This window comes from Pararge aegeria, chromosome 9, assembly GCF_905163445.1.
Source record: "Pararge aegeria chromosome 9, ilParAegt1.1, whole genome shotgun sequence".
NCBI lineage: Eukaryota > Metazoa > Arthropoda > Insecta > Lepidoptera > Nymphalidae > Pararge > Pararge aegeria.
The window spans coordinates 13518822-13544615 of record NC_053188.1 but is presented as its reverse complement, the minus strand read 5'-3'; the positions used below and the strand labels follow the sequence as shown (position 1 = coordinate 13544615).

At 35.2% G+C, this 25794-nt stretch overlaps 2 protein-coding genes across 3 annotated transcripts; one reads left to right on the top strand and one right to left on the bottom strand.

The window, feature by feature from the left end:
* Window positions 1-41: 41 nt before the first annotated feature.
* On the bottom strand, window positions 42-19076 carry LOC120626222. 2 transcript variants are annotated; one of them, XM_039893626.1, is made up of 19 exons: window positions 18839-19076; window positions 17725-17857; window positions 16484-16667; window positions 15236-15501; window positions 14163-14309; window positions 13059-13183; window positions 12085-12328; window positions 10901-11009; window positions 10287-10388; window positions 9637-9820; window positions 9444-9513; window positions 8305-8505; window positions 8071-8224; window positions 7689-7871; window positions 5461-7544; window positions 5204-5382; window positions 3976-4075; window positions 2963-3161; window positions 42-603 (listed from the first exon to the last, which is right to left on the bottom strand). In XM_039893626.1, exons 1-19 carry the CDS (start codon window positions 18982-18984, stop codon window positions 590-592), a joined length of 4824 nt encoding a protein of 1607 aa, XP_039749560.1. In that variant the 5' UTR covers window positions 18985-19076; the 3' UTR covers window positions 42-589. The 2 variants fall into 2 exon arrangements, with proteins under 2 accessions (XP_039749560.1, XP_039749561.1); XM_039893627.1 differs by having other exon boundaries at window positions 42-3161.
* Window positions 19077-19498: 422 nt separating this feature from the next.
* Window positions 19499-22739, top strand: LOC120626589 (DNA excision repair protein ERCC-1). The gene is made up of 5 exons (XM_039894142.1): window positions 19499-19801; window positions 20000-20070; window positions 20531-20725; window positions 21083-21268; window positions 22023-22739. The coding sequence occupies exons 1-5, from the start codon at window positions 19699-19701 to the stop codon at window positions 22320-22322; spliced, it is 855 nt and encodes a 284-aa protein (XP_039750076.1). The 5' UTR covers window positions 19499-19698; the 3' UTR covers window positions 22323-22739.
* Window positions 22740-25794: the final 3055 nt, after the last annotated feature.

Genomic DNA, 25794 nt, shown 5'->3' with positions numbered 1-25794 from the left:
AGGTAGTATACAGGGAGGATATAAATAAAAACTACACAAAAATCATTTTTAATTTGATAAATTTACTCATTATAAATCAGCATAATTACTAAAAACCCCTAATTGTTTTAATCCTAAAGGCACAAAGTCGTCTTTACAATATAAAGACTATTGAAAACAATACCTCAATTCTTCTCACGCATCACAAACTTGTCAATAATACTTGTTTACGGGGTGCCAAGGAGAAAAATATAATAATAAAAATACAAATACATTTCAGACTGTGAGATTCATTTTCGAATAGGTACTTATTTATATATAAGCAATATAAAAATCATACCATCGATCACAATAACGCCCGTAATTATTCAATCTAATCCAAAATGTTCAGATCACACATTGAATTTCCTATCTATCATATTAGAACTATCCTTTCCTACTCTTTCCTTTCGATAAGAATAGCTCCACTTTATTATAGAAGTAGAGGACTTTGGATCAAATTGATTAAGTCATCCAGGCTCTTATTCTCATTATTTTAAGCTCGTTTTGGAACCAAGCGCTGGGTGTTGATGTACTCGTATCTACACCGAGCGCTTTTAAAGTTTTTAAACTAGTGAGTGCTATCTTCCGAATCACTTTTTATTTGCCTTTTAACATGTTTACGTTTCTTTCTAATGATTGGACTATCAACATCATCCTTTGGCGCTGCTTTGGATATTTTTTTATGTTTTCTTTTCTCTTTCAATCAAAACCCAGCGCTTGCTGGGTGTTGATGTACTCGTATCTACACCGAGCGCTTTTAAAGTTTTTAAACTAGTGAAATAAAATAGGTGGGATGGGCTGAACGTGTAAATCATTAGGTCCATGATTCTAAGACTGTGTAGTTTGACTGAAAGGGTAATTGACTTCAATACACCTATTGTTGACGAGCAGATATAGCATGTAATACTGTTGACTGTTGAGGCGGTGATACACTAAGTAAGAGCTTCGGTTTCAATTTCGGGGTGCCGAATTCGATTCCCAGCACGAACCTCATCTAAGTTACAACGTACCAACTTTTCTAAGTTATGTGCGATTTAAAAATTAAAATACTACTTGCTACAACGATGAAGAGAAATATCGTGAGGAAACCTGCATGCCTGAGAGTTCTTCATTATGTTCTCAAAGGCGTTTTGAGTCCACCAATCCGCACTAGGCCAGCGTGGTGGACTAGGGCCTAAACCCTTCTCAATGTGGGAGAAGACCCGTGCCCTGTAGTGGGCCGGTAATGAGTTGATATGATGATGAATCGACTATTGCATTGATTCCGCGTGGAATTCCGTGTGATTCCTTCAATTGTGAGAGAGAGAGAATTTCCCCAACAGTGGGAATTTAATAGGCTGGGGATCTAGCAGTGGACGTCCGTCAGTTTTCTCTGACCTCCAGGACCTCCAGGTCGCAACGGAGGATCGGAGGAATAGATACATAGCACATGAGTGAACAAAAAATAATCTGCTTTGCTTATAACTCGTCAGTCTTATATGGAATTAGCGAACGAAATAAACATAGACCCCTTTCTAACAAATTGATTTATGTGGTGTACAATAAAAGTGTCTTCATTCATTCATTCAATCGGTCTATATGCGCGCGCAACGTGAATTGAATCGCAATATATATGATTGGTTCTTCTATATGTCATGCAGCACGGGACCCGCCGTGATTGGCCGGCAAACTTCGTGAGCCACTCCCACCGAGGCTATGTTTACGTAAGGCTATTTTTGAGCAGTAGCTATGCTTGTTATTTTATTTTGTTCGCAGTATGGAATAAACAATAAATCACTTAAATAGGTACAATAATTAATAAATAACAGTAGGTACAGATCTCATTCAATTTTGACATTTGATACATACCCCAAGGTCACTGAAAGCCAATTTCTGCCCTAACACGTAAGATTGTGCAAACTGGTGGCTTACTCACATCGCTGAAAACAGTATAATTCAAAAATTACCATTTTTAATTGACTTTTTCCCTTGTCATTTAAACGTCTCAAAAAGAAAGATTATAATTCTGTAACAAGAGCGTTCATAATAATAAAAATAATACTGATTTAAGTGATGGTAATAAGCCCCCTGAACATAAATAAATAACTAATTACTAAAATTCAATATTTCTAGTATCACAGAGTAGTCAATATCTCTGATACGATTTGTAGATAACGTACAGACAACTAAGTAGGGACCAAACTTTTTATATTTGCAGACATAATATTATAATTGATGTATATAAAAATACTTGTCTTGGTATATAAATAAAAATGCTGTTTCGTTCAAAAACGCATATCTTTAGAACAATTGGATTAACGGAAAGTTACGATTGTCCTTTTTTTAATTTTTGCTTAATAGTATCTACGTCAATAACTGATGACCACTTAAAAATTATTTTAGTCTATGAACGGGTATATAATACTCTAATTTAGCCATTTGTGTGCTTGTTAACTATCATTTTAATTTTAGGGTTATTTTTAATTAATGTGGCATAACGTTGGACGCCGTGTTTTTTCACGCTCTGACATTTAAATGTCAGTTCCAAGTGTGCCAAAACATTGCATAACTGTTCTAACGTTATGTCACGTTTATTATTAGTTTATTTAGGCCTTAAGTGTCCGTTTGAGAGTCATCGAGATCAGTTAGTTGATTGTAGGGAGGGAAGTTACCCGAAAAAATACAGTAATTTTTATATAAACACAAGTCCACAGACATAATTACTATTGAAATGTGGACAGGACGAGGTATGTGCAGTGTCAAAGTGAATCCCAAAACTAATTTCACATATTATTAATACAAATCATTAATTTTCATAGCATAATTAATTAATCGGCTTTCTTGTGTTATATGATACTTATATTGTACTTCATGTTATGCAATGATAAAACAGGTTGATCTTGACCAGTATCTCCAAGTAATCACTGAATCTCAGTTAAATAGTAGATATGCTAACTGCTATCTTCCGAATCACTTTTTATTTGCCTTTTAACATGTTTACGTTTCTTTCTAATGATTGGACTATCAACATCATCCTTTGGCGCTGCTTGGGATGTTTTTTTATGTTTTCTTTTCTCTTTCAACAACATTTCTGCAATTTCTAGCTCCGATACTTCGTTGACTTGAGTTAATCCAATATGAGAGTCTACGCAGAAACTATCCTAGAAATAATATGATAAATTTTTGTTAGTTAGAACTGTTTCATTTCTTTTATATTCAAATCATCATCAATCGCCTATATCAGTTCACTACTGGACACCATAATAGTAGTATTAGCACAAAGTGCGCTGCTTACCGTTTACCTTTTTATGAGTATTTTAGTTTTTAATAATTAAAAGGTACAAGATAATAACTAATAAATAAATATACGACGACAATACACACATCGCCATATAGCCTCAAAGTAAGCGTAGCTTTTGTTATGGGTACTAAGATGACTGATGAATATTTTTATGGATCATATACATAAATACATATAATATACAGATAAACACCCAGACTATAATAAAACATTCATGTTCATCACAAACATTTTCCAGTTGTGGGAATCGAACCCACGACCTTGGACTCACTCGGCCGTCTATGTTATTTTTTTTAACGTTTGTTGATTAAATATTAAAGAAATGTTTTAATTTCTTTAATATTTAATCAACAATCCTCATCAATAGCCCATATCAGTCCACTGCTGGACTAAAGGCATCTACCCAACAGGAGGGTTTGCCATCAGGGCCATAATAGTAGTAGTAGCACAGAGGACACTGCTGACCGTTTTTAAAAGGTTCGAGATACAAGACATATCAGTTATTCATCAATGTATCAATTAGTTCTAATACGGCTTCTGTACGTCACTATAGCCTCTGGATATACAAGACTGACTACAAAATGAAACTAAAAGGAACTATTTATTTTTTGTGGCGTTCGTTCATTGGTGTGTAAAATAAAGCGAGGATTTTAGTGGTATTTTTTAGAACTAACCATTTCATAATTATCTTCTTCCACATACTGTGACAGCACCTCTTGCTTGTTGTACGCGTTCGGTAATTGGGGTATTTTAAACACTCCATTCACTGGACTCCTGAAAAGAGCACGTGTGGATTAATGAATGATTATACTTTTATTGTACACCACAAAAAGTACATAAAACAGAAAAGCAAGCAAACAGCGTATAAACTTTTGCGACCTTATCGCTACATGGCGATCGTTTCCAGGCAACCAATAGCTAACCGTATAAAACAAATACAGAAAATAGGTAATTGATACATATATACACATACTAGTAGAAAAATAATTCGTTACAGTAACAAATATATATATATATATATATATATATATATTTAATATATAACAGATCTATATATAATGAACCGAATGTATAAATAATATATAAAGAAGTACGGCCTTGAAGCGGTGATAGCCCGCTTTCGGTGAGCCCAGTTCGAATCTCAGCACGCACCTCTAACTTTTCTAAGTTATGTGCGTTTTAAGTTTTCAAAATATCACTTGCTTCAACAATGAAGGAAAACATCGTGTGAAACCTGCATGACTGAGAGTTCTTCATAATGATCTCAAAGCTCTGTGGAGTCGACCAATTCGCACTTCGAACAAGTGACAGAGAAATAGAACAGAGTAGAAGAGAGTGGGAAACGAATCACGTATAACGTAATTAACATGTATTCGATTAGAGGAGCCTGTGACGCGATTCATTACCAACAACACAAATGACCCGGAACTGCTCTGTTGTAAACTAAATTATCTAAAAGTATTTTTCACACTCTATTACCTGGAAAAGGACAGCATTACTTTAAAAGTCGTCAATTTAGTTTAATTTAGAGGGTTTTGTACAACCACACATTGAAAAAACAATGGTGTTGAACACCATTGTTTTTTCAACTCAAACTTGTCTAACACTCTTTAGCTCAGGCTTCTACCAGTTCTTCAGATCTTTCTTTTACAAACTTAAAATTAAGATCTGAAGTACAGGATTTGCGACTCTAAAAGAAGTGGGATTAAGTCCAATTTACTTTGATAATACAGAGTTAAATACTCGAAAACGAGTCCTCGATTCCGAGCGAGCAAATCTTGTACTAAAGCAAAGTCTAAAGTCCACTTCTCAGTGAAAGAAAAAAAGTTAAGATACGTTTCGTCATCTGAGAAACGTATCTTAACTTTCGACTTTTTTTTTAACATTTTTTGAGTAACTTACTTTACTGATCTCAAATATAGTGCGTGCATATCTTCTTCATCGTGTGAAACGTTTTTATCACAGATGAAGTCTATAATACTGCCCACGCTTTCATCGGAAAGTTCATCACCGCTCGCGCTTCCACCATCGTCTGAAAATTCTGCTTCTAAATCTAAAAATTCGCTCGCTTTGCTTTTCTTCTGAAAACAATAAAGATAGACATGAGTTACTTTTTGTTTCTTAAACTTTAAGTTCATGATATCCGATGTAAGACTTACTTTTTTCACTTTGTATTTGACTATGCGTTTATCCGTGTTATCAATTTTGGGTTTTCTTTTGGCCTTTTCATCCACGAAATCGTCATCACTGTCATCAAACCTAAGTTTCCATGAAGACAATAAATTGCGATCTAATGTGTTTGTGCTATCATTCATAATATCTTTTCGTGGACTTAGTTTACTTTCACGGCGAAATACTTGCAATTTTGCAAGATTGTTTCGTAGTTTTTCACCATCACTAATTTTTTCGGGGCTATCAAATGGTGATGGATCTTTGTTTTCTTTTTGAAACTTAAAAGCTGGTGTACTAATCATGAAATTAACATGAACATTTTCATTAAATGAATCGGTTTTACTAGCCGTTAGCGCAGCAAGAACTTTTTCCTGCAAAGTTAAAGGTTGACTGCGAATGTCGTCCAACTTTTGTTTTTTACTAAAATATGGTGAGGCTGTTATTGTATCATCGATTTCTTCACGTAGTTTTCTTTTATTAGGAGTGCGATTCCTTTTATTACCAGCTTTAAAGAAAGTATCATCATCAGACATTTCCATAATGTCATCGAAATCGCTGTCACTGTCAGGAATAACAATACTTAGAGTGGTATTAGTTTTGGAATTTGATTTTTTTCGTTCTTGAAAGTTGCTTGAGTCAATTTTCTGTTTATCTTGTTGAGTCAAAAATATCGGTGATTTCTCCATTTCAGTCGCATTATTAGATTTATCTTGAATAGCTTTTTCTTTGCAATCCGTGTATTTACAAATGGTTTTATTTACATCGTACATAATTGACTCCTTGTCACGCTGAGTTAGAAATATGGGCGAGGAGCTCCTACCAGATACTTTTCGTTTGATGTTTTCAGGAGTTGATTCATTGCAGTTGGTACGATGTTTTGATTGGCATGGACTTTTGCCATCCGATTGATTTATCATATTGACAAGTTGTGTTATCGTAAACATACTTTTGTTACTGGTACAGACAGCATCTAATTCTATATTTGTGTGTGATCTTTTAGGTTCTTTTATTTTTTTTCGAGTCCCTAAACAAAGTTTTTTTTTCACAGAGGTTACAGGTGTGGAACTTTGAACGCGATTTAATCCCGTACTTTGAAATTTATTGGGTTGACTACAAAGAATAGGTGACGTGGATGGTGTTTCGATTTGTTTAATTCTACCAGATAATATAGAAGGGCTCGCCGGTCGTACGTTTAAAGGAGAATTTGCATTTGTTTCTATTATTTCAACTGATTTTTCAGGAGAACTGTTGTGCGATTTGCTAGTTTTATTTAATGAATCGCTTGCAACATTTTTGGAAACTGCTTTATCTGAAACTTCGTCATCAGATTCTGCAAAAATATCGTCAAAGCTCCCCAATCCAAAATATTCTAATGTCTTGTTGGGATCGCTTGAATCTTCATTTTTTTTTTCTTTTATTACAGGTGGACTACTGTCAGCAAATATGTCATCCAAATTACCAATATCAAAATTTTTATCCTTGGCAACTTCACAATTTTTCGTACTTATTTTACTCTCTTCAGGTGAATTGCTAATAGAATCAAAATCAAATTGTAAATCGAAATTTATAGCTAATTCATTATTACCTTCAGGTATATTTTGAGCTTTTATTTCGTGGCATAAAGAATCCAGTACAATATCCGACTTACTTTTAACATATGTCAGTAACATTTCAGCGTTTAGATTATCAATTAAGTTTATATCTGGTAAGTAAGGTGATTTTCCATTAAATATTGTAAAAGGATTTGACTTTTTCGATTTAAACTTTTGAAAAACCAAACAGTTACATACATTCTGACAAAAATAACATTGCTTTACAAAACTTGCTTGTTCCACAGATAAGTCAACCAACAGACTTATAAATCGTGTAGGCAAATTACCGTCTGTATCGATTTCGTTAATTAATTTGGTGTAATTTTTTGTCGATTTGGTAGCTGTACTAAATAAAGCTCTTATGTCACCATTTTTAATTGGAGACTTCGATGAAGCGAGATTTTGCTTCTTTTTAGTTTGTCTCAACTTACTAGGTGATGAAGTTGTGATACTTTTGAATTGATCTTCGGCATTGGGCGCTGTAGAAATAAACATTTTAGTTATTTTATTGAGATTAAAGAAATAATATTAAAATAATCTTCGCATGTTCTCACTGAATGACGATAAGCAAAGATAGAGCGTATAGTTTTAGTTATCGTCAAGCAAAGCACAGAAAAACTTACTTAGATTTTGGTTAGCAAGGGGTAGGTTTAGCCGTTTGTTATTATGGTGCTGTAGAGGCTCAGTCAGTATATTCGTGTCTACCGAGTGTCCAATGCTAACGGTCTCTTGTAAAGTTTTCTGCAACTCCAACAAAGTTGTCATTTTCTGAACAGAATCTTGCTCCTCTTGGCTTTGTAACATTTCTGAAAAAAAAATTATAAAATTCCATTTGTCATCACACAAATATTATTTGAGATTTGTACCAACGCGTGATATACGTGTTTCGAAAAAAATCAATTTACGTCTATATTACGTCTACTTTTTGATTAAATTATAAACAGCAAAAAGCTAAAGAAGTTCATACATATATATATTTTTTAGCAAACACGTTTTATTAATTACCTTTGCTCATTAAACAACCTTCCACAGGCTTCGGAAATATTGCGTCCAATTCGTCTTTCGATGGCCAATCTTTGTTTTGTAAATCCATTTTGACCACGTCGGTTTTACTGGTGGATGCTCTACCTAATAACATATTTCTTAAATCCTTTTGACTCTGAAAAGTTAGAATAATTTCATCTTGTCTATTAAATAACGGATGAGCTTTTACAAAAGTTAACTGTAATTTTTACTTACCTTTTTTGATTTTGCTGTGGCCAGTTTAATTTCTTTTTTGTTGCCATTATTCGGGACGGTTATGTACATTTTCTGACACTCTGGTATGAAATCACGAGGAATCATGCGGGGGTTTAATTTGTACAAGTTATTTTCAACTTCTTTTGATTGCAATATTTTCTTGTTCAGACCATCTCTCTGCCGCATACAATCTAGCAGTGTCTAAAATTTCAGAATATTGTCAGAAAAGCTTACGTAGCTTTTGCGTGCGAATTTAGCTAAAAAAGATTAAGCTTTTATTGATTGAGCAAATTTTACTACGGATCCATGGCGTCGAATTTAAAGAAAACAACTGCGGAAACATAAATTAAATAATAAAAATTACATACAAATTTAAGGAAATAGATGTTATTGTGGCAGCTGGCGATGGACACCTTTTTTAACCTCCGGCGCAAAAACCACAGGGTTTTATAAGTGTGACGTTTGAAAGGTGAATAAGTCGGTAGTGTTCATAGATGAAAATCGGTCCAAGATGGCCACCGCAATAGAATCACGAAAACCATAGGGGTTTGTTAGTTGGACGTTTGAATGGTAAATAAATCGATAGTGTTCTTATGATTGATGAAAATTTGTCCAAGATGGCCGCCGCAATAAAATGACGGATTACATATTTTTTCACAACTCCCTAAATATGGATATCTAATGACAAGGTTGCTTGGAAGCATCCGGCTCCGCTTTCATCCCTCACAAGATAGAAAAATGAATGTTAAAATGTAAAATGTAAATTTTTGATGTTGGAAAAGAGCAACTGCTGAGTTTCTTGCCGGCTTCTTCTCGGTAGAATCTGCCTTCCGAACCGGTGGTAGAGTCACTATAAACAGACAGACTTGACGTTTCAAAAGTGGTTATATTAGGCCTACTTGAAATAAATGAATTTTGAAAAGGGCTTGGCTAGTGGAATACATTTCACATACACTACGATACATTTCAAATCCAAGATGGCTGCCACCACAACATGGGCAATGTCTCTGTTTTCACAACTTTTTCAATATGGGTATCAAACGAAAGGACTTTTGAATTTTTAATTTAATGTTATTTAGTAAAGAATTTAGGACGTTAATTTTATTTGCGTTATTAACTTATGATGTCAATGTTTATACCTGATGTTCCCGGCCTTCGGTGACCAAGATATGAACTTGCCCTCCGCGCTCGCGTCCAGTACGACCGCATCTGCGGTAGATATGCATGTTACATAATTTTTTTGTGCGTGCGTGCGTGTGTTATGTACGTGAGCGTGTGCGTGAGCTCGTGTGTGTATGTGTGTGTGTACGCGTGGGTGTGTGTGCCCGTTACCTCTGTACAAGACGTACTGGCGATCGCGTAGAGATGTCGAAACAGAGTATAAGATCGACGGAGCCTACGTCCAGCCCTTCTTCCGCGACGCATGTGCACACTAGCGTGTTGCACTCGCCCGATCGGAAGCTGCGCATCACACGCAATTGCTGCTTCTGAGAAACAACAGCCTTGCCGTTCTTGCCTGTGCACCGAATTTATAAAAATTAAACAACGTATTAAGCACAATAATGAACAATTACATTATTAACTTAAAAAGATATGAAGAACGTGAATTGGTGAACAATCAATGGCGGAATATCCATACACTTTTCCGGGAAACTGGGGGGAAATGGATTTGGGACTACTAATAAATTCTTAACTGTCTGGTGGAGAAGGCAAAGGGAAACTGCACTGCACTATATTCCCAAGAAAGAAATTTTAGATCGACGCCAAAATTATTTTATTTCATTGCTAAAATAATATACAGATTGAAAGAGATTATAATATTAGTATAGATTAATATTGTTAAGGCTTTTATGAACACAAATGTTTCAATCGCGGTTTCTTCGCTTTAGCGTATATATTTATAGTACAAGTTTTGTAAACAAGCGTGGAGTATGAAGCGGGAGATATAATATTGTGAGTTTCTTTAAGTTTAGTTAACATACCCGAAGCGCCTTGTCCCACGAACATTTGCGGAACTATTAGCGGTCGACATTGTAGTAGCAAGCAGTGGACTAAGTTCACGCTTTCTCGATACTCGCAAAACACTGAAAAAAACCCATATAATAATAAAAAAAAAAAACAAAAAAAAAAAACGACGACTGAAATAAAAGTTATACCAACTAAAACGTAAATAATTCTTTCTATAAATCAACAAACAGCTTCCAGTCCCGAAAATGCAAATACTTCCACGGGATAAATTTGAAAGAAAATGTTGTTGTACCCCGATATACTGAATACATTTGCGTAAACTTTTCGAGGCTGTAGGCGTAAGGTTATGTTTTGTGATTGCGTAAACAATGCATATTTAAACTTTTGCTGTAATTTTTTGAAGAGTTCCTTTATCTGTCTCCGAAACTCTTTATCGGATCTTTACGAAATTTAATTGAGACGACTTCGGGATTAACACTATTTCACAAATCCATCTATAAATATATAGTTATAAAATACATAGGCAAAAAGAAACCGACCTCGATTTTGAAGGAAGACGGTTAAAAACAATGATTTTTGAATAAATGCAATGAATTATTCAATGGAGCCAGAGCAGATTTTTGCTTACCTATAGCTTTAGTATCTTGTCCCTTCTGCTTTGCTTTATTAAAATGTTCCAATATGATTTCCTTTAGCTTATAAAATTTGGGATGGCCATAAATTATTTCTTTTGGCATCTACAATCAATAAAAAGTATTTTAGCAACGTAGGAAATTAGAGTATGATTTGTTGTATTTTCAGAGCACGCGAGTAAACTTAACTTAACTTCAAAAAATAATAGTTCAAAAAACACACTTATAATAGACCAATTTTTTTCTAACTGTAAGTTTAGTTTATTTACAAAACCAAAAAAATATTTTTATATATTCCGGCCTTGTCGACGACTATAGAAGAAATTCATATAAATTAACAAAAATCTTATTTTTCAAATTGAAAATTGGAATAATCTTATCAAATTAGTTCGATATATCTACAAAGTTTGAACGAAATAAGACCGTTTGAAGAGTCTTAAAATCAAGTCCAAAGGAGTCGGTTAGGAACATACAAAGAAACATACAGGTGAGGCTAATATAAAGCGTGTAATAAAAATATATAAATGAGTATAGTAAAACTGATGGATTTCGTGTGTTGACAGTGGATCAGAATACAGTTATCACCACTCCTCTTTCCACGGGTGAAGGGAATATAACAGAACGGGCACCAACCCGTCTACCCAGCGTGGTGATTAAGGTCCATTTTTGGATTGCTATAAAGTCAAAGTCAAAAATATCTTTATTCAAGTAGGCCCATAGGTGGCACTTTTGATGCGTACATAAGAATTACACGTTAGTGAGATGATGGCGATAACCACATTCGTAAACTTAAAACTAAAGCTACGAGGGTTCCAAACGCGTCCTGGTCTAAGAAGAAGCCCACAACAACCTTAGCCGGGTGGTTTTTTTTTGTTATCACCATCTCACAATGTCATTTTAAATTATTAGAAGAGCAACCTGGTTAGAGCAATAATTTACACCCAAGCTTTTTTATCGATTACGTAGTCATACTATAATAGGACTTTTCTATAAGCTTACGTTTACTATTGAAGATGGTAAACTATTGTATGTTCTCTATGGTAGGTTCGAGATTTAGGAATTTAAGGTAAATATGAAAAATGTTTAGGGTTGTTTTATGCCTTCGGTTAACAAATCCTTTTAAAATTGGCTTACGCCATCTCGGTGAAATTCGTCTCGCTTTATCAAAACTTATTCTTACTTCAGGTATAGTTCCATCAGGCAGAATGCTTCTGTCTAAAGAGAGCGGATCGATTCCAAGGTCATCACGCAATCTCTCTAGTAGAGACGTTAGTTTATCGTCCGTTTGAATCCAAGACTTTTCTGGGTGCTCATCGAAAAAATTAAGGAAAACTCTAGATCCGTGTTTCACGAGCAATTCGAGACCATGATATAAAGATATAATTAATGTGAAATCTTTCATTATGTAATTGTGCTGTGGATGCCTGTAATTAATAAATTATAGTAATAAATAAATAATTAATATACTACGACAATACACACATCGCCATCTAGCCCCAAAGTCAAGCTACTTACTATTACGTTATGGGTACTAAAATAACTGATAAATAATTTTATGATTATTCATTTACATACATACTAATAATATACAGATAACACCCAGACACAGGAAAACATTCATGTTTATCGCATTTTAAATGGTTTTCACAAATCTTGGAGATTATAACAAATAGGTAGTTATGTAATTTAAAAATGCATTCAATAATTTCGAAACTTGTGGGTTTTAAACTCAACGGCAATTCCCAAGAGCTTTTCTTATTAAGTTACGGTAATAAATCCCGCCACTTCCGTAATTTTTATATGCATTTTTAGATTATATATATATAGCTTTTAGAATTGTTATATCAAAGACACCACAAAGACACCACACTTTTGGAAATAAAAAGTACATTTTTGATAGATAATATTTGCCGAAAAACGGGAAACTTATTTTGAAAACCTTTGACCTTGAATTAAAAAAAAAAAAAACAGGAACCGGGATCAATTCGTACCGATTTTGAGCACTATGCGAATTATTGTAACCTTGCATATCTTAATTGATCGGAGTGCAACTACATAGAACTCTTAAATTTTCCATGATCATGCTTTTTTTTTTATGAGGGTGTCTAGCTAGCTAAAGCGTGGCTGGGTTCAACTAGTAGACAGTATTCGTACCTGGCACTGCGATCTCTCGTTTGATATTCTTTATATAGCATCACAATGCGACCTTTTGACAAATTCCCCAAATTTTGCGGTAGAATGTTGAACTGTTTGAGCCTTCTCGCATATCCATCTAAAATCTTAAATAACAATTTTTAAATCAGTGGTCTAGTGGGTAAGACTAAGTTCGACCCCCGGAACGCACCTCCAATTTTCGGAGTTATGTGCGTTTTTTAATTTAAGTAATTAAATATCACATGCTGTACGGTGAAAGATAGCACGGTGAGGAAACCGGCATGCCAAAATATTAAACATAATGTTCTCAAGGGCGTGTGGAGTCTACCAATCCGCAGATAGCCAGCGGACCCTCGCCTAATCCTATTAATTCAGATCATAAACTTGCTATCTAAAATGAATATCATTAATCATTATCTATACCTTGTCACATAAACTCTGTGGTTTGAGATGAGGTGAGTGACCTAGTTGTCTTAAATTGTTTTACTCATAAGTTGACCAATAAAAATAAAAAAAAACTCATATAACTTAGAAAAGTTAGAGGAGCGTGCCGGGATTTGAACTCGGCACCCCCAAAGTGAAACTGAAGCTTTTACCATTAGGGTATCAGCGCTTCTTTACTTTAAGGTTATAGAGTTGCAATAAGAAATCAATAAACGCCTACTAAGAGTATACAACAGCTGTGCACAGGTCTCTCATAGGATAGACGGTTAGAGCATATACCTACCACGCTGCTCCAATGCGGATTGGTGGGCTTTAACGACTATTGTCACAAGTAAGTGATAATAACCGGGGCCGACGACTTTATTTGCTCTCCGGGGCACGGGGGCTAAGACCGCCAATTTCCTAACTCCGAGCTTGTACTGAAAATGGTTTTAACAGAAAAACAATTTTTGACCCGACCCGGGATTCGAACCCAGGATCACGCGATCCGTAGTGAACATTCTAACCATTAGACCAAAGAGACAGTTTCCTTTTCTTACCAAAAGTAAACTTTAAGTTCATTGTGGCAACAAGATATGGATTCCAATTTTATGAGATTGATTTGGGAAATATTATTTGGTGCCTTGGGATAAACATAAGGTTTCTAAAGGTTTAACTTACCTCAACATACTGTTTTCTTAATAGCGTGAGTTCTGGCCCCAGCGGAATTACAACTGTGTTAATTTTTCGCGAATGAGTGTACGCTGCAACATCTATACAGGCCTCTGTCCGCAACTCTAAATGAGCTATGTGTAGACTTTTTACTACCTAGCAAATACATAATGTGATTACACGGCAGCAATGAAGATTCATATGTGGGACAGTTTTGTCGTAGTTTTATTAATTTAATCTAGTCTTTTGGCTTTAATCTAGGCTTTTTTCTGCTAAAATATGCATTACTACATACAAACATTCCTCTAAATCACTGAAAACAATCTGAAAACTGCATTAAAATCTATTGCGAACTTTAAAAGATCTAAGCTTGTACGCTTACTACAGCGGGTGCGAAATTGTTTTATTACATGTAAAACACTTATATTAGTTTTTTATTTGTATACTTTTGAAGTTATACTTCTTTTGGCGCATTAGGGAAAATGAGTAATTTTTGCGATGCGCGCACACCTTCTATATCTTAGCTATAGTCAATATTTTAGTTTTCACAAAAAAGATTTGACAGTATACACTTTCAGTTGTCAAAGTCTGTGGGCTCATTCCGGTGATTTAATTGATTGATTTAGAAAATATTTTAAGTATTACTTCTGATGCGTGTACATCTATGTACACGCGTTAGAATTACACACATTTTATATTTAAATAATAAAATTACCTGAATAGACATTAAAGAATTGTAAAATTAATATTATTAGTTTTATTAAGGTCTGCCTCTCTACTACCCCAAATTCTGCGCCCAAATAGGGTTTTCATTACAATTCCCTTTGATTATTGTGATATTATTATGAACAATGTATGAGAAATGTAATGTATAATGCAAATAAATTGATATATAAAGATTGAAGATTCTCCTGCTTTCCGCGGAGTATAGTTAACTAAGCTTAATATTGCAAGCATTGTATATCAAAGAAACGCCTGCTTCTATCATATATATTATTTTAACTAAACTTTGCTTTAAAAGATATCACCTTTACTTATGAAGTTATTAGTATTTTATGCATTTAAAACCATTAGTAACTTACATTTATAACATCTTCAAGTTTACTTCCTGGTGTGGCGGACAATCCAAGCACCCTGTACACAGTATGTCCCATATCAGTTAGTGTGGAAACTATTTGACAGTACGCATAATTGCCTCTCGCTCTATGCGCTTCATCTATAACAAGGCATCGTATTTCCCGTCCCGGACAAATACCTGACTTGATATCATTGTACACAACTTGTGGTGTTGCGAAGAATACTCTTTTTGTTTGCCAGTGTGTCTTTCTTGTATTGACTGCCATGTGGCCTGAAATATATTGTTATACATTAAATAAATATACTATAACGGCAATACACACATAGCTAATAATACTAAGATGCCTGATGAATAATATACATAAATACTTATAATATACAGATAAACACCCAGATACTGAAAACATTCACGTTCATCACACAAACATTTGTGGTAATCGAACGCACAGCCCAGACTTAGTCTGTGACTCAGAAAGCAGGGAGTAATATCGGAGTAATATCAGAGTAATATGGTGCTATCAAATTCCTAGCGTTGTGAAATCAATGCTGCAATGCGATTACGACATTCCGACAAATTTGCTTCGCAGCGGTTTGCAGTTTTGTATTTCAAACTTAATGTTCTAGCATAACATTTTCTATAACGTGGCAAATCCGGATAAATCTATGATATAACCTGCTCAATGTATTATGGTACCTACCAAAATTTGCAATAGATTATGTTGTTGACCCACAGACACACAACCCACAGCATTTTCTGGATTTTGTTTATTCTTAATAATTTTATCTTGGACTTCCTTATAGTAAGATTACGAAGGTTTTATTTATACACACACAGTTGCATATATTGTTTAATTGTGGTATCTATTTTGACGACCTCCCTAGCACAGTGGTGAGCGTTGTGGTTATATGTGGGAGATCCCAAGTTTTATTCCCAGTAAAAGCAATTTAGGAATTTAAAATTTCTGAATTTTCTCTGATCTGGTCTGGTGTGTGGCTTCGGACGTAGCTAGTTAAAACTCTACCGATAAAAACGTGCCTCTAAGCCATTTAGCGTTCCGATACAATGGGATCGATTAGGGATATGGGTTTAATAGACCTGCCATACTCTCTAACAGATTATCCCGCTACCATCTCAGATGCATCATAACTTACCACCAGTTTTGATTGTAATCAAGAGCAAAACTCAAAGTTGTATTTAAAAAAAACATTGTTATTCATGGACAGCGAATACTGTAGGCATAGTTAAGACATACCTGTCATTTCAATAGTGTCTGCAGGGGGCAAGGCAACAATATTATAGCAGGCCTCAATCTGTTGGGCAACCAGTGGACGAGTTGGTGCGGTGAACACAATCTTACCCAGAGGATACCAGCGATAATAGTTATACATAATAACTGCTGCTATGAATGTTTTACCCAATCCAGTTGGGAGGCTCACCTGTCAAAGAAAAGTAAGTTATTAGTTATTACAAGAATTGTAAAAAGCATAGATTTATTAAAGACAGACAATGTTGTGTTATCTCATTCGCACAATATTAGCAAACACGTTTATTTCGAAAAAGAAAAGCGTCGGTCGTATTTTTGAAATCGTTTCTTTAATAGCGCGGATTATAACCAATATAAAAAAGTTGCAGCAGATAAACTGAATTTAAACTGAATCCACGTCAATGGAGATACATAGCGTCATCAGGCAATATAAGAAAGCTCAGAAGTCACTAAAAAATTGATGGAGAGAGGTATGCTTTGAGTGTCTGTGTGGTCAATTCAGAAATTAGGAGATGAATAAAATAACCAGAGCTACTGACACAGCTGAGAATCACAAACAAGGGCGAATCACATATCTCCATGAAACCATGGAAGCTGAGCTCACAAGTTGCTAGTCCTTATGCTAACCCAGTAGTCATGGAGTTGAAAGACATCCAACAAGGTGGTCAGGCGTCAGCCGGCATATTGTTTATTATTTTATTGTTTATTAATTCCTTCATGTACATACATAAAAGATTACACGACAGTGTACACTGTTGTATCATAGTGTACTACTACATACTACATAGTGATATTTTAATTGCTTAAAACATATGCTAAAGGTGCGTGCATTCAAACTCGCCCCCCAAAAGTGAAGTCAAAGTCCCACCCACTTGGCTATTACCGCTTCCACCTATCAACCCAAATTTGAGAAATAAGATGGGTACGAGTCCTCTATCCTGCTCTCCTATGAGAGAGGAGGCACGTGGCCAGCCATAGTAAATAAATTGGGCCTACTTTTAAATTCTGTCTCAAATATTGATAGATTTTAGATTAAATTATTATCGCTAACACATGCCAGTTGACAATACTGACTCACTTAAGAAATACAGTTTTCTAAGGCCAATAAGCAACATTGGCATGGTTGGTCCCAGTTCTATATCCATTTTGCCTATGAGATAAGAGGCCTGGGGTAGTAGGATATTAATATGGCTCATGACAATTGAATAGATAAAAAAACAAATACTTACAAGAGTGTTTTTCAAGATAGCAGCTTTGATAATGTTGAACTGGTAATCTCTTACTGGGTAGTTTGTAGGGTAGATCCATGTTTTGCCTGTAATTTTGTCGTACCCACTGATTTCTTCATCACAACACAGGGCACTGAAATATCATTGATTAAATTTTTTAATCACATCATATGACATTTACGTCACCTCGCCAAACTAACTGCAGTTTCAAAATAATCAGGATGATGAATAACCATGAGTTAGAGCTATTAGTACTTATATTTAACAACTATTTCTGAAAAGTTTCCCAAATAGTCCAGTAATTTAACCATGAAAAAGGAGTCAACCTTGGAATGATTCAATTTAATTCTTGTTTATGGCTTTGGTCTGTGCCATACCATTGGAATGATAGTAAAACGAGGCCACGTACTACTATATTACAAGCAGTGCCTTGTGATTTCACCCGAACCTTATAGCAAGATATAGCATATAACCTTCCATAACAAATAAGCTTTACGATAGAAACAGCTTTTCTGTTCAGCTTTATATTATACGAGTAAGTATAGATATGGAGATTTGTATTTTTACACTTTAGTTTGTCTGCCCATTTCCATGTACGCAACTTTATTTAATATTCCCACATAGACCTTGATTGAAACTTAGGTACACCTGAGTAATTTGTGGTTGATATAATAAACCAAAGAAGAACGTGCAGCAGCATTCTCAGTGCTACTATTAGCATCTACTGTGATCACCAACCTGCCTGCCCAGCATGGTGATTATGGGCAAACCATCCTATTTAGTCCAACAGTGGACTGTTTCAGGCTGTTGATGATAATATTACCTCTACTCCCTGTTACTTTATATTATAAGATGCTGCCCATTGCCCTTATTTTAGAATACAGATAACTAAATAACATTGATTTCCATGCATCTTTTGACATAAGATCTCCTCTGTCTGACTCTAACTTATGCTACTCTTAAAGTTCCTACTTTCTTATTCACTAACTTGGTTTGCCATCAAGAAGAACGCAGTGTTTTGCTTTGCTTGTCTTTTGTAGACTGGATCAAAGTTGTCTACCTCCAGTTTATATAAAAATTATAGCACTATGCATTATAGCAAATAAAAATTTACCTGATATTAAGGAAACTTTTGTCAGCGTTTTTCTGAGGCTCTACTGTATCTTTAAAATCTGAATTTTCGAAATTTGCCAAAAGTGTGGAGTCGTCGAAAAATTCGTCATTAAATAAGCTGCAAGATTTATTAGCATTATTTGCCATTTTAACATTTTACTTGGATTTCACCGGTCTTAGGTGGCCGATTTAGCTTTTAGGCACGAAACATATTTATTATTTGGCTTTGTTTTCCTGAATTCCGAATTCGTTGTGTTTGACAGTTGAAACTGACGTCTGACAATAATTTGACTTTTTTTCTCTTTATTCTTTCCCGCAGGGAAAAGGCAAAGACATATTTCAGTACAGCCATCAATAATTTAACAGTTGGTGTGACATCAGCAATACGCTCCGCAACAGGCCATATTATTCACAATTATATATACAAAATATGTCTGTGTCTTTAGGCACTAATACAATTCTTCTCGCACTCGGATTTTGATTTTTACTACTAAACGTTTTTTACTTATAAAGCTAGAACCTAGGGCAAGCAACCTAAAACGCAAGATAAAAAAACAAATAAATGACAATTCACAAAAAAACAAAAATATGAAAAAAAGTCTACGAAAACCTATTATTGGCTAATCTGTGTAAAGAAAGTACAGAATAAAAAAAAGTTTATGATAATCTATTTTTCATTTTTAAGTTTTTGAATTTTGTAGTCTATTTACTATTACTCACTAATAAATTGGCCTTCTTTGAAATAACATAATAGTACCACAGCTCACTGCCAGGGCAAAGGACCAGTAATCTTACGTCTGTAATGTGCAGGCCAGCAAAAGCCAGTACACTAAACTAATTTGTCGCTTTGATTAATCCGGAATGGATTTAGAAGACGGTTTAGATGATCTGTTAGCTGAAGTATGTGAGCCCACATCGCCAAAGAAAATCAAAACTGATGAACAAGAATGTGTTGTACAACCAGGTTAATAGAACATAAATATAAAAGTTTTGTAAATATTTCTTTTCAAAGGCTGAACACTGTGGTCCCTTACTGTGGAAGGAGACCTATTCCTTGTAGCTCACCGGCTGTCAATTTATATGATTATGATGAAATATTGCTGAGAATTTAAAAAATTTTTTCTAAAAAAATTAACTAAACAGAAAACTAATGAAATTTCAGGGACATCTAATTCTATGGTTAAGAAGTCTGCAATTTCTAAAACACACTGTGTTTTAGTGAATCAAAAACAGGTACTTACCTAGCAATATTTATTATTTTAGCCTTCTACTACTTCTTGTAGTACTTTAACATCTTTATTGTTGATGCTTTACTAGTAGTTTTGTATACAGTCTGTACTTCTATACTGTACCAACAAGTTCCTAGATATTATGGGTATTAATAAACTTGGCATAATGTTGTAAACCTCCAAGTCTGAAGAATACTACAGAACTACTGTAGTATTTTTTTGTTTGAATCCTTGAAACCATCACCTGACAACAGTTTGTTTGACAAAGTTCTGCATATCCTTAAAATATCTGTTGCTAGCAACTGCAAATTAAAATAGAAATAATAATAATAATTTATTTCTTAAATAAATTTAAGCAATATGGACTTTTATGGCCATCATCTCAGGCCTTTAGTTGTCTTGAATTACTATATTTTAGGGTGTACATAAAATTAATTATTAATAGCATCTATTTTAAATTCTAGCGTGGAAACCCATTGCTCAAATTTATAAAATGTGTTCCATGGGAGTATGATGAAATAATTCCAGATTATGAAATAGGCAAAGCGATATGCATTCTGTTCCTGTCAGTACGTTACCATAATTTAAATCCGGATTACATTCACAATAGGTTGAAAGAGTTGGGCAAAAAATATGAACTTCGAGTACTTTTAGTGCAGGTAATAATTTTATTACTAAGTAAAATTTATGTTATGTTATTCTACCATCAGGCTAGAGTATGTCTTGAGAAGGTGTTAGTATTGACCAACAACGCTCCAGTGAAGTTTAGCAGGCAGTAGATTAATCATTATTGTGTTGAAATAAGAAACAGTAATAATTCTCAACACATTAAAAGTTACATTTGTGTTATATTTTCTATGTGCTATGCCTATGTACATCATCCCCAATCTATTAATGTCCGCTGCTCGGCACAAGTCTAAACAATACAACAACAAATCTGTCACAATAAGTGGCATGGGAATTTTAGTAAACTTTATAATAGTTTTCAACTGTTACATAAATTAATTATCATTCAGGTTGATCTCAAAGATCCACACACAGCATTGAAAAATTTAACAAGAATCTGCCTATTGACCGATATGACACTTATGTTGGCATGGAGTCCTGAGGAAGCAGCAAAAATTTTAGAAAACTATAAAATATTTGAGAACAAACCACCTGATAAAATAATGGAAAAAGTTGAAAATGATCCACATCAAAAGGTAAATTGTACTTTATCAGTTCCTCATCTTTATGATATGAAAGACGGGCTTACAGCTTAGACCCTTCTTGTATCTGATTAGCTTGTAGTTAATGTTGTTGCTATAGTGTAACTATCATCATCATCATATCAACCTATTACCAGCCCACTACAGGGTACGGCAGGGTGTTTACGTATCAAATTCAAATTCAAAATTCATTTATTTCAAGTAGGCCTAATTAATAAGCATTTTGAAACGTCAACTCAGTCTGTTCGGTTCGGAAGGCAGATTCCACTGAGAAGAGCCGGCAAGAAACTCAGCAGATTACTCTTTTCCAACATCATTTTAAAGTTTAACAATCGTTAGAATTTTTCTGTTTTGGGAGAGATGAGAGCGGAGTCCTGCTTTCAAGCAGCCCTGTCGTTAAGGAATTTATCAATCGCGTAGTAACTACGATTTGTTAAATGTGTTTTAATATATTGTTTAAACTTAGGTAAATCTCGCGACAGGCTTGCGACAGGCGTAAATCTTGCAATCACTGCTGTCAAACGTCACTTTTCCATACAATAAATAAACAAAAGCGACGTTTGACAGCGGTGATTGCATGATTTAAGCCTGTCGGTCTCCTCCCACAATGAGAAGGGGTTAAGGCTGTAGTCCACCATGCTAACCCATTGTGGATTGGTGGTCTACACACACACACCTTTGAGAAAGAAGTGAACAAAAAACACAATTAAATTTTCATCATTATCATCATGTATTTATCAAATTTCAGATAATAAATGCCTTGTCATCTATAAAACCAGTTAACAAGACTGATGCAATGACACTCATAACAAGGTTCGGTACATTAGAGAATATTATCCAAGCAACTGAAACAAAACTGGCTGACTGCCCAGGTTTTGGAGCTACCAAAGCCAAAAAACTTTATAAGGCCCTACATGAACCATTTTTAAAAAGGGGCCAGATAGCCAAGGAGCAATTGAAAAATGATGAATTTTCTGAAAATATATGCTTAGAAGATGTGGAAAAATTTGAAAATGAAATTCAAGAAGAGAAGCTTGCCGAAAAATGATGGATTTGGTGAAAATATCTGTGAAAAGACATTGAAATGAAAGGATAAATAAGGTTGTGTGAAGGTACTATTAAGGACAAGAAAGTAGACAAATAAATAAAACAGTGCCATCTCTTAAAATACCTATGAACTATCGCAGGCCATGCATAATGAACAAGGTTACATTGTGGGCCCGCATTGTGCTCTTTAAAAATGTTGGCATAAATGAGTAATTGCTATTTTGCTTTTTTAATGACCAAGTCCGTGCGTTGTAATCCAACAGAGAAGTCCATAGTGTGATGCAGAAATATTGTAAAATGGAATTTAAAATATATGTATAATTATTCTAACAAAGACCTTGAAGAGGTAGAAAAACTGATAAATAATATTTATTACATGAATCTAACGTAGTAGGTACCTACTAAGCTAAATGAAATATATTTTATAGTGTACATTTGTCAGATAAAAGTTTAAATAAACCTATTTTATTATCAAATTATAGTTGTTTTGGTCTTAAGTACATCGCGCATTACGCACCCATTGCAACCATGCTAGGGCCACGCACGCCAGGGCTGGCACGGGCGTGAGAAAAAAATTATATCCCCTGAATAAATCCCCTGACAAGGGATATAATTAACGCGTTCACATGCTAAATCACTGGAACATGGAATATTAGAAGTTAAACCCCGTTTATTAACACATATATTGTTTGGATATTATTTCCACTTGTGGAAATTTGATATAGCGCGAATAGTGCTCCGAGTTTTGATATAGCTGTGGGAGAAGGTAAATTTTTATCCTTTCCCAGGGGAGATAATGTTTCCTGCCCATGCTAGCCGTGCAGGTCGATGTTGCAATCAAGTCGTTTAATCATACAATATTGCCAGTGTTTCTTAGTATTACATAAGTACGCTCGCTCGTCAGTCGATTTTGGGTATAATAACTCTTAACTTCAGAGCTAAACGGTACTTTCTTGGTTTAGGCTGCCAGTCCACCGGAGCGGAGCGAGGCAGCGGAGCCGAGAAACGGAGAAATATTAACCAATAGGATTGCACAAAATCTCCGCTACTCTTAAGTGAACCAGACACAGTACGCAACTGCCCTCCGCATTAGTCCGTTTCTCGGCTCCGGTGGACTGGCAGCCTTATAATTCCAAATTCTACAGGCTGCGCTTTTGTAACAAATCCAAATAGTTTTGCGACTCTAAAAGCAGCCACATTAAGTAACCTTAAGATCTGTTTGGCCTATTCTTTGGCCAGAGCTGCATTCGTCGGATTAAGCGTACATAAAATGGATATCAAAAGGCAAAGATAGATATGCATTATGTGTATCTGCCATATTACTTTTTGGCCTAGTGGTTAGTATGATCAACTATAGCGGATCCCGAGGGCATAGGAACGGTTCACAGGTCAGGCTAAAAGTTTTTTTATTAAAAATATAAAAGGCCTAGGCTAGTTATATTTTTAAGAATGTTTAGGAATTGTTAAGAATTTTGCAGTGTGCTGAAGAACCCGTTTTCTGTGTTCAAATTTATTTAAATAATTTTACCGTGGCAATCCCGTTTTCACTAACATGTGATTAATATTTATTTATTTATTTAAACATCTTTATTGCGTAATAAAGGAGAAATTACAAATATAGTTAAACAAAAAATTAAAAGCAAAAGGCGACCTTATCACTAAAAGTGATCTCTGCCAGGTAACCTTACCGATAGTACACAACAAAACATGAGAGACGGGAAATCGCAATTAAAATAAACAATACATAAATTTACACACTTAAGTACATACTACTAATAACTAATATAATAAATTATTAAAAGAGATAAATAAAATAAGATATAAATCATATATATATACAAATATTTATATATATTTAATAATTGAGTAATTGTATAAACCCGCCAACCCGCACTAAAGCATTGTGTTGATTTGATCTAAAAATCTCTTACATGAGAGAAAGATCTAAACCTAGAGGACAATAACCAGTATGCAACGCAGACTGCGTTATTACATATTTTGTCTCTGTAATGACGAGGTGGGCGATGGGTATAGGTATCTCTACGTGATTAAATCAGAAAGAGGAGATCCGTAACGATTCGCGAAACTGAACTGGCAAGGGGAGTGGCACGTAGCTCGAAGAACCGATGGACCTTAGTTTCCCAAGGTGTTGGAATCACGACCCCGCACCAGTAAACGCAGCGTTGGTCGACCCCCAGCGAGTCGCGGGAAACCGTTAGACACAATCGGCCCAGGATCGTGGATTTTGGAACGCCCTACAAATAACCTATGTCCAGCAGTGGACGTCAATCGGTTGAAATGATGATGAAAATGATGAATGACTAGGTAGATAGATGTTATTAAAAATTTTCAATTGAAATTTTCGAGGTTAATCAACATTTCTTAAATATAGTTGAACGGGTACATACCACGAAAACATTATCGTGGTATGTAACCGTTGAACGTATATTTAAGAAATGGATAGATGCCATCGGACAAGTCGAAGGGAGCCGCTGAACTCGATCATCGGCATCGGCATATTTTGTCGTTTGGGTTCAGCTCCCGTGCTATTTCGAACTCCCTACAAAATACCTACGTCCAGCAATGGACACCCATTCGTTTACATGATGATGAATAAAATAAGAATGTGTTAATGGAGAGGGATGTATGTGTTGGGTCGAACGAAGCTAGAGATCATACCACGCCACAGGCTATTATCATTATGAAATTATTAAGACCCCAACCCCTTACAGGCTACAGGACTTTTCTCAAATTGAGAAGGATGTAGGCCCTAGTCCAACAAACTGCGAAGTTGGGATTGTTAAACTTCACACGCCTTCAACGCCACGCCAGGTTTCCTCCCGATGGTTTCCACCACGCCAGTGATAGAGTTTATTTACGCAGAAAAGTTAGAGTTTTATGCCGGGGATTGAACTCGTTTCGCCCAAACGGGGAGCAAAAACCCTAATAACTAGGCTTATAACGCTATTACTGCTATAGGTGCCTAATTATATTATAGAGCCAAGCCTCGCGGTGGAGTGTCGCGGACTAGCGAAGCTATGATAGCCTATGGTTCAGCCCTTTTGGTTCGGTCTTTAAATTCGGTTTTTAAATTAAGCCGTGAAGAAACCTGCATGTTACAGAGTTCGTGATGATGTTCTCGAAAGGCGTGTGAAGTCTGCCAATCCGCACTTAGCAAACGTGGCGGACTATGGCCCAAGCCTCTAAGAATCATCTCATTCTAAGAATCGATGTGTCCTGTAGTGAGCCGTTTATGGGTTGATGATTATGGACTAGACTTTATTGTTTCGGTACTAAGCCTTAAAAAAAATTGGCTATGATATACTTGCTGGGTTGCTCGGAAAGGTAATATCATAGCCAAAACAAAATGGTAGGTACTTTAAAGTTTTTTTTTTTAAAGTTTAAAGTCAACCGACAGCATTAATAAAAATCCAACGCGCTTTTGTTTTCGCACTAGGTACTTTTTTATGGTC

Excerpts from the sequence above, each read along its gene's own strand:
- LOC120626222 (XM_039893626.1), bottom strand. The coding sequence starts at position 18,984 with ATGGCAAATAATGCTAATAAATCTTGCAGCTTATTTAATGACGAATTT. Across the intron at positions 8,225-8,304 it reads CCACAGCAAAATCAAAAAAG|AGTCAAAAGGATTTAAGAAA; the intron begins GTAAGTAAAAAT and ends CTAACTTTTCAG. Across the intron at positions 5,383-5,460 it reads TCAAATACAAAGTGAAAAAA|AAGAAAAGCAAAGCGAGCGA; the intron begins GTAAGTCTTACA and ends TATTGTTTTCAG.
- LOC120626589 (XM_039894142.1), top strand. The coding sequence starts at position 19,699 with ATGGATTTAGAAGACGGTTTAGATGATCTGTTAGCTGAAGTATGTGAG. Across the intron at positions 19,802-19,999 it reads AGAATGTGTTGTACAACCAG|GGACATCTAATTCTATGGTT; the intron begins GTTAATAGAACA and ends ATGAAATTTCAG. Across the intron at positions 20,726-21,082 it reads TTCGAGTACTTTTAGTGCAG|GTTGATCTCAAAGATCCACA; the intron begins GTAATAATTTTA and ends ATTATCATTCAG.